Below are 9,377 nucleotides of genomic sequence, written 5' to 3' on the forward strand. Positions count from 1 at the left end.
CACCAGAAGCACAATGAATTTTAAGAAGTGAGGAGTTGGAAGGGAGATTGTTAATAACATGAACCTCAAACCTATTAGTAAGGAAACATGCTTTTGTTGTTGAAAGGTTAAGGGGAGTTATCAATAATAATAATATTAAGAAGATGTTGATCAAGGGGAGAGTCATTTTGAGAATTAAATAACAAAGGATTTTACTAGGTGAAATTGGGGGTTATGATTTTATTTTATTTTATAGAGAAAAAATAATTGAGTTTAGTCAACTCTTACAAAAACTTGGTTTGGAATTACAACTATATATTTGTATCTTTTCAAAAGCATTGAATTACCATTAAATGTCTTTTACCTTAATTTTGTTTTCTCTTTTTATTGTTATACTTGAATGAAAATTGTTAAATCTTTTACCTTAATTATTGTAATAAAGTATGTGATTGTGTGAAGGGGAGAGAGGGGTTCTGATTTTATAAAAAATAAATAAATTGAATTTAGTCAAGTCAACAAAATCTTTATTTGGAAAAAAATAAGTTTGAACATGATCAAAATATATTGATTTGGTAGGGAAGAAAAGGAAAAGATAAGTATTTGAAAATGAAAAGGGAGAGGGAACTTTGGTGTTTTATAAATAAAAAAAATTAATTAATTTCTCTCATTAAACTTGTCCCAAAGTTTTAAGCTTTGACTATATATACTTAAATTTTACGGGAGGCCTATCAACCCGGCCCCCTCTTCTTTTTTGTAGCTAGGTCCTTCTCTAACCTTTTATATAAGACGCTTGTTTCGTTCATTTGATTGTCAAGCTAACTTATAAAAAGAGGTCAAAATTGAACTTTTTCGCAAAATACAAGAGCAAATCTAGAGTGTTTTTTTTTTCTCAAAATTAAAAAAAAAGCAAAGATGAATAAAAAAGTAAGCCACACTAAAATTCCATCATAATATATTTCCTTCCAACTTTAAATACACAAAACATCAATGGAACATGTTATATTCCCTAAGACCAATCACCATCATGATCCATAAAATATGTATTATTCCCAGCAGTAGTATTATGCATCTCCAAATAAAAACCATCTTGTCTCACTTCCCATTTACAATAGTGTAGTAAATTTTCATATAGTCCATGGTGGATACAGAAGATGACGTCATCAAACACAGTAATAGAAGCATTCTTTGGACCCCACCAAAAGTTACAAAAATACAAAGTACTAAGGCTAATTGACTCGCAAAACGACCAATGTAAGTCTTCATTTATGGCAACATACTTGTTTGCAATTTCATCATCCTTTGACGCGCAATGAACTTTTAATTGTGGGGTATTGATAGGAAGTTTGTTGATAACATGTATTTCATACTTTGGTGTAAAGAATGTACATTTTTTCGCTAGTGAAAGGTCAAGATCATGAGTGATCAGTAACAACAAGAAAAAGATTTTGATAAAGGGAAGAGTCATATTTGGAGAAGCTAAGTATTGAAAATGAATTAAAGGGGAGAGAGGGGTTCTTGGTTATAAGTAATGTGGTGTGGATGTATTACAACTATATATTTGTATCTATTCAAAAGCTTTGAATTACCATTGAATGTAAAAAGGAAAAAAGTGGAATATAGTCAAGTCAACAAAATCTTTATTTGGAAAAAAAATGAAATAAGTATTGAAAATGAAAAGGGGGAGGGAACTTTGGTTTTTTATAGAAAAAATAATAATCTAATTTTAGTTAGGAAAATATATAATTACATTCATTAACTTATCCCAAAGTTTTAAGTTTTACCTAAATTTTGTGGGAGACCTATCAACCCAGACCCCTCTTCTTTTTATTAGCTAAGTCCTTCTTTAACCTTTATATAAGGCGCCTATAGTTCATATGATTATCGGTATAGAGAGATCGATGATAACAAATGGAAAGACCCAGTATGTTTATAGTTCGACATGGCTCAAGTAAATAAGTCTTCTGATCCTACTAACCTTTATTTAACTTTTATCTCATTATATAATTTCGACAAAATACAAGGGTAAATTTAGAATTTTTTTTTTGGGAAAGCCACACTAAAATTCCATCATAATATATTTCCTTCCAACTTTAAATAAACAAAACATCAATGGAACACATTATATTCCCTAAGACCAATCACTAATGTGATCCATAAAATATGTCATATTCCCATCAGTAGTATTATATATCTCCAAATAAAAACCATCTTGTCTTACTTCCCATTTACAATAGTTTAAATAATTTAAATACTGACCATGGTGGATACAACCGATTGGGTCATCAAACACAGTAATAGACTTATTCATTGAACCCCACTAAAAGTGACAAAAAAATAAAATATAATCAAAAAACGATTCGCAAAACGACCAATGTAAGTCTTCATCTATGTCAAGATACTCATTTCCAATTTCATCATCCTTTGACGCGCAATAAACTTGCAATTGCGGGTATTACTAGGAAGTTTGTTGGTAATATGTACCTGATATGTTGGTTGAAAAAGGCATTTTTTTTGTGAACAAAAGGTTAAGATTAGGAGTGACCAATAAAAAGAAGAAAAAGATGTTGAAATAAAGAGCCATATTATATTAGGGAGAAGCTAAGTATTGCAAATGAATTAAAGGGGAGAGAGGGCTTATATAGTTATAAATAGGGGTGTCAAATGGGCGGGTTGGGTTGAAATTGGAGATTTTAAAATGGGTTGAAATAGAATTGGTTGGGTCCTGGCCCGCCCAAGTTTACTTTAGGTTCAAATGGACTTAAAGCAAGTTGGGTCTAGACCCGCTTAATATCAATAATTTTCATATATTGTTATTTAAGTTTTAACCACAACTTGAATTTCAACTCAAGAAAATTTTTAAAAAGAAGTTACAAATTGATAGATAAATCCTAAAAGATATAAAATAGATAGTAATTCATAACTTCAATATAGGAACATACATTACATCAAATACAAATGAAGAGTCTTAAAACAGGTTGAAATTGGAGATTAAATTGAGCTTAATTGAGGATTCTTTTTAAATGGATTAAGACTTAATTGAGTTGAGATTGAAATTCAAATTATCTTGAGTCAAACCCTTAAAGTTTTGGACGGATTGGGAGGGTAACCTATAGTTAGGCTCATTTTTGACACCCCTAGTTATAAGTATTGTGTTGTCATTAATGTGTGTCAATGGTTGTGGTAAAAAAAACATATAATTATGAAACTAGTAGGACTAGAACACACAACTTCAAGAAATTTATGCAATGCCTTAACCACGAGACAAAGTCTTCAACTTGTGTCAAGAGATGTTAATACTTTTATATATATATAAAATCAAATTCGACATTTATATACATTGTAATTTTCCGACGATTAGGTAAGGGTGGTCCGCCCCACTAGTAGATACAAATGATGTTTTTTTTGCTTTGTATTAATTCTCAGTTGATAATAAATAAAATCAGTTTATTTACTAAAAATAAGGTAGAAATATTAAAGGGAGCTTTGTAAGTGCACGGGTTGAATTTATGAATTTATGACCTGCTTACCCTTAAAAGATAGAAGTAGTTTTTGGAGAAAAAAAACAATTTGACAAAAAGTGTTGATCATACAAATTGTCATTTTTGGTAAAATATTTTAATTCCTAAAAACAAAAATATTTTTGGTAAAATATTTAAATTCCCAAAAACTAAAAAAAAAAGTTTTGGTGCCAAATTCTATTTTTACGAAACTTTTACAAATTTAGAATTTATCCTAAACTTTTATATTTTATAAAAATATTTCATCATTTATTAATCCCAATTTGACAAGTTTGAGAAATACACCATAAAGAGACTCACTCAATTTATATAATGTATTTATATTTATGATGTGTATGTTGTTATTTGACTCTCAATTATGTAATTGTATTGTTCTATAGAATTTGTTAAAATAAAATTTGAAAATTGTTTATAAGCAGGTAAGATCTTATAATCTTTGAGTTTAATGTTTATTATGAAATGTGATAATACAAACTTATGGTAATTTTTTATTTAGTTTATATAGAACTTATGGATATAAATTATATTTGAGAAAATGGTCTAAAACCCCTCAATCTATTACTCAATTCTCAACTACACACTTATTTTTTATGGGGGTCCTATTACCACTGAACATTTTAAAAGTATAAATATATACACCCTTAGAAACACACAACCAGATTTATATAAAAAGTGAATTTCACGCGCCTTGCCACGTAATATTACCCTTTTTTAAATAAAAAAAATCCTTTATTCTGCAATTATTTTTCATCTATATTTCCTTCTTTCACTTTTCTTTTCCATTCCTCTTTTATTTTGATCTTGACAAATTGATTTTTCAGATTTGAGGATACATTCTATGATTGCCACTATCTTCTTCGAGCTTCACCGGAGTTATGAACACTAGCAAAATTTTGATGCTCTCTATTGAAGCTAGAATTTAACAATATTGAGCAACCCATTTTGATTATTGGGTCTTTTCCATTTAACGTAATGGTTTCATTGATAAATTCTACTCCGTTGATGGAACTGTTACTTGATGATTTTTTCTCCATTAATGACTCTAAAGTTCGATCCTCTTGACTTTCGATTTTAATTTTGAGTTATTGTCAAGTTTTCGCACTGATGAGAAGTGAATTTACCGTGAGAAATTTATGATTTGAGAATGAAAGTTAACTTAATGATGAGAGGTTAGTGAGAGCGGCAACCTGGTGGTAGAGCAGAGCCACCGTTGATGACTTTCGATTTTGATTTTGAGTTATTGTCAATTTTTCACACCGATGAGAAGTGAATTTACTGTGAGAAATTTGTGATTTGAGAATAAAAGTTAACTTTATGATGAAAGATTGTGAGGGCGGCAACCTGGTGGTGGAACAGAGTTATCGCCGATGTTGCTTTGATGAACAGAAGAACAAAGACGATAAAAAACTGTCGATTTTTCTTTGATGAAGAGAAGAAGAAAGACGATTAAAAATATAAATAAAAGGAAACAGAAAGATTTTTGAAGAATCAAAAAATTATAATATGAAATTTAAGTAATACTTTTAATATTAAAGTTTTAATTATTATTTTTTACCTCTGAACTACACTTTCTTTGCCACCTCATTATTTAGGGAGCAAATAATTTTACTTTAAAATACTGTAAGGGGGTAATAGGACTCCCGTAATGAATAATTGTGTAGTTGAGTATAGGATATAGATTGAGGGGGTTTTAGATCATTTTCTCATTATATTTCTTTAAAAAGTCAAGTATTTTCCAAAAATAATTATGGTCAAACACATGGTGAAAATTCATCCTAAGTAATTATTTTTTTATTAGAAGTGTTGAAACTGAAAATAAGCTATTGATGTACTCGATAAAAAGATATTAATAAGAACTATATTTCCTTAAAATGACTAAAATGCCCTTAAAGTTGTTAACACAAAAATAAGCACATTATTGCAATATTTTTAATTCTATAATTATGGGAAAAATTTACCCGCACCTCGTGTATACATTAAACTAATGCAATTTCCATTATTACGTGATTCAATGAAGTAAAACACAGGTTAATTAATTATGGTTAAGTAAAATGAACTATAAATTTAAAAACATGACATGCATGTATTATTGACTTGGTGTATACACCCTTTGCGGGTAACTTTTACCTTATAATTTTGTCAAGTTTTAATTAAATTGAATCTCAATTTCACTCTAAGTTATCCATCGATTAGGATGTTGCAACATTGCACTCAAAATAATCTTGATTTGGATTGCAACTATTAATTGTACCTTTTCAAAAGCAATGAGTTACCATTAAATGTGTTTTGACTATTTTTCTCTTTAATTAAATTGTTTGTTTGGTTAAATGGACTTAATATTATAAATAGCTACACGTCAATTTTTTTTATTTTTCTTTAATTAAGCCATTCACAAGGATTAATTTGGACATTTTAGTCTAGCTATATAATGTTGGTTTGTTAGTGATTTAATGACAAATTCAAGCTAAAATTATAACAACGAGAATATAGATGAGTCGAATCTTTAATCTTTAAGAAGTTAGACTGCCTTAGCAAAGTAAAAAATAAAATGATTTTTTTTCTAATATTAAAAAACCAGAATATGATAAATAAGAAAGAAAGTCGAACTGAAATTTCTGTCTTATTTTCCCTTCTCAATTAATATAATAAACAAGATCACAAATAAAACATTATATTCTCTAATACCACACATTTATACGATCCATGTAATATGTGTCATTACTAGCATTATATTGTTCCAAAATAAAAACCATCTTCCCTCACCTCCCATTTACAATAATTTAGTTCATTTCGAGTTGGTCCATTATGGACACAATAATTTGGGTCATCATACACGGTAAAAACCTTATCTTTCGAGCCCCATCAAAAATGACAAAAGTATAAAGTACTAGCAAAAAGTCTCTCGCAAAACGACCAATTAAAATCTTCATCAATGGGAAGATTTATATTTCCAAGTTCTTGATTCTTGAACACACAATGAATTTGTAATGGTGGAGTATTAGGAGGAAGTTCGTTAATAACATGTACCTCATATTTTTCCGAAAAAATACATTTTTTGCTAGTGAAAGGTCAAGAGGAGTAACCAATAACCACAAAAACAAGATGTTGATTGAAAGGTCAAGAGGAGAGACCAAATTTTACAAGGTTAATTGAACTTTTTCGCTTTACAAATGACCCAAACTTATAAAAGGAGGTCAAAATTAAATTTTGACAAAATACAAATGCAAATTTCTTAGTTTTTTTTTTCAAAATTAAAAAGATAAAGATAAATAAGAAAGTAAGCCACACTAAAATTCCATCATAATATATTTCCTTCCAACTTTAAATAAACAAAACATCAGTGGAACATATTATATTATTTCCCTAAGACCAATAATTATTGTGATACATAAAATATGACGTATTCTTAATATCAGTAGTATTGTACATCTCTAAATAAAAACCATCTTGCCTTACTTCCCATTTACAATAGTTTAAATAATTTGCATACAGACCATGGTGCACACAAGATCCTGCATCATCAAACACTGTAATAGACTTATTCATTGAACCCCACCAAAAGTGACAAAAATATAAAGTATTTTCAAAAAATGACTCGCAAAACGACCAATGTAAATCTTCATCTATGTCAAGATAGTCATTTGCAATTTCGTCATCCTTTGACGCGCAATGAACTTGCAATTGGGGGGTATTACTAGGAAGTTTGTTGATAATACGTACCTGATATGTTGGTGAAAATAAGCAACCTTTCACTAGCGAAAGGTCAAGATTAGGAGTTATCAATAACAATAACAAGAAGAAAAAGATGTTGAAATAAAGAGCCATATTATATTAGGGAGACTCTAAGTATTGCAAATGAATTCAAGGGGAGAGAGGGCTTATATAGTTATAAGTAGGGGTGTCAAATGGGCGGGTTGGGTTGAAATAGAATTGGTTGGGTCTTGACCCGTCCAAGTTTACTTTAGGCTCAAATGGGCCTAAAAATGGTTTGGGTCTTGACCTGCCCAATTTGACCCGCTTAATCTGAATAACTTTAATATATTGTTAAGTTTTATAACCACAATTATTGAATTTCAACTCAAGAAATTTTTTAAAAAGAAGTTACAAATGGATAGAAATTCCTAAAAGATATAAAACAGATAGTAATTTATACATCCAAAATAGGAAGTAGGAATATACATTACATCAATACAAATAAAAAGTCTCAAAACGTGTTGAAATTGGAGATTAAATTGTGCTCAATTGAGGATTCTCTTAAAATGGGTTAAGATTTGAATGAGTTGAGATAAAACCTAATTCAAATTATCTTGAGTCCAACCCTTAAAATTTTGAACGGATTGGACGGGTCGCCTATAGTTGAGCTCGTTTTTGATACTTGTAGTTATAAGTAGTGTGATGTCATTAAGGTGTGTCAATAGTTGCAATAAAAAACATAATTATGAGGCTAGTAAGACAAGAATATGCAACTTCGAAAAATTTCTACAACGCCTTAACCACTAGATAAAACTTTTAATTTGCGTCATGAAGTGTTAATACTTGTGTATATATATATATATATATATATATATTTATTAAATCAAAATTTGACCTCTATATACGTTAAAATGTTTCGACGATTAAGTAATGGTAGGTCCGCCCCGCTAGTAGGTACAATCACTACATCAAAAATGATCATTAGCGGCAATTAACACTCTTTGTATATGTCCCTAAAGTCTTTAGCGACATTGGTTCTAATGGCACTTAACTAATGCCGGTAAAGACTTTATCACTCTTTATTAATGTCAATATTTATTACCGCTAAAAGTTATTTTTGTTGTAGTAAATTGATGTTTTTTTGCTTTGTATTAATTCAACCCTTAAAAACAGTTTATTTACTAAAAAAAAAAAGGTAAGAAATATTAAAAGGGGTTTTTAAGTGCAGAGGTTGAATTTATGAATTTATGATCTGTATACCCTTAAAAGGTAGAAGTAGTTTTTGGAAAAGAAAAACAATTTGGCAAAAAGTTTTGATCATACAAATTGTCATCTTTGTGTAGATATTTTTGGTAAAATATTCCAATTCCCTAAAAGTAGAAAAAAATAAGTTTTGGGGACAAATTCTATCTTTAGGATATTTTAACAAATTTAGAATTTATCCTAAACTTTTATATTTTATAAAAATATCTCATCATTTATTAATCCCAATTTAACAAGTTTGAGAAACACACCATAAAGATATTCACTCAATTTATATAATTCATTTTTATTTATGACGTGTTTGTTGCTATTTAATGACTCTCAAGTATGTAATGGTATTGTTCCATGGAACTTGTTAAATTAAAATTTGAAAATTGTTTATAAGGAGGTAAGAGCTTATAATCTTTGAGTTTAATTTTAATTATGAAATATGTTCACTATTAAATGATAATACAAATTTATGGGTATTTTTTTTATAGTTTATATAGAACTTATGTATATAAATTATATATTTTTTAAAAAGTCGAATATTTTCCCAAAAAACTTATGACCAAAAACATGGTGAAACTTCACCCTAAGTAATTATGTTTTTGGATAGAAGTATTGAAACTGAACATAAGTCGTGGATGTACTCGATAAAAAGATATTAATAAGAACTATTTTCCCTTAAAATGACTAAAATTAATACCCTTAAAGTTTTAACACAAAAATAAGCACATTATTGCATATTTTTAATTCTATAATTATGTCAAATCTTAATTAAATTGAATCTCAAATTCACCCTAATTAAGTTATCCATTGATTAGGATGTTGCAATATTGCACTCAAAATCTTGATTTGGATTGCAACTATTAATTGTACCTTTTCAAAAGCATTGAGTTACCATTAAATGTGTTTTGACTATTTTTCTCTTTAATTAAATTG

At 28.8% G+C, this 9,377-nt stretch overlaps 2 protein-coding genes across 2 annotated transcripts; both read right to left on the bottom strand.

Moving 5' to 3' along the window:
- Positions 1–985: 985 nt before the first annotated feature.
- On the bottom strand, positions 986–1,444 carry LOC125808782 (S-protein homolog 5-like). The gene has a single exon (XM_049488445.1). The coding sequence runs from the start codon at positions 1,442–1,444 to the stop codon at positions 986–988; it is 459 nt and encodes a 152-aa protein (XP_049344402.1).
- Positions 1,445–6,860: 5,416 nt separating this feature from the next.
- LOC125808781 (S-protein homolog 19-like) lies at positions 6,861–7,322 on the bottom strand. The gene has a single exon (XM_049488444.1). It carries the CDS (start codon positions 7,320–7,322, stop codon positions 6,861–6,863), a length of 462 nt encoding a protein of 153 aa, XP_049344401.1.
- Positions 7,323–9,377: the final 2,055 nt, after the last annotated feature.

Source organism: Solanum verrucosum, unplaced genomic scaffold (genome assembly GCF_900185275.1).
Source record: "Solanum verrucosum unplaced genomic scaffold, falcon-dt-bn FXZP01000218.1, whole genome shotgun sequence".
Lineage (NCBI taxonomy): Eukaryota > Viridiplantae > Streptophyta > Magnoliopsida > Solanales > Solanaceae > Solanum > Solanum verrucosum.

What these genes read in the sequence shown, in the direction of transcription:
- LOC125808782 (XM_049488445.1), bottom strand. Translation starts at nt 1,444, where the DNA reads ATGACTCTTCCCTTTATCAAAATCTTTTTCTTGTTGTTACTGATCACT.
- LOC125808781 (XM_049488444.1), bottom strand. Translation starts at nt 7,322, where the DNA reads ATGGCTCTTTATTTCAACATCTTTTTCTTCTTGTTATTGTTATTGATA.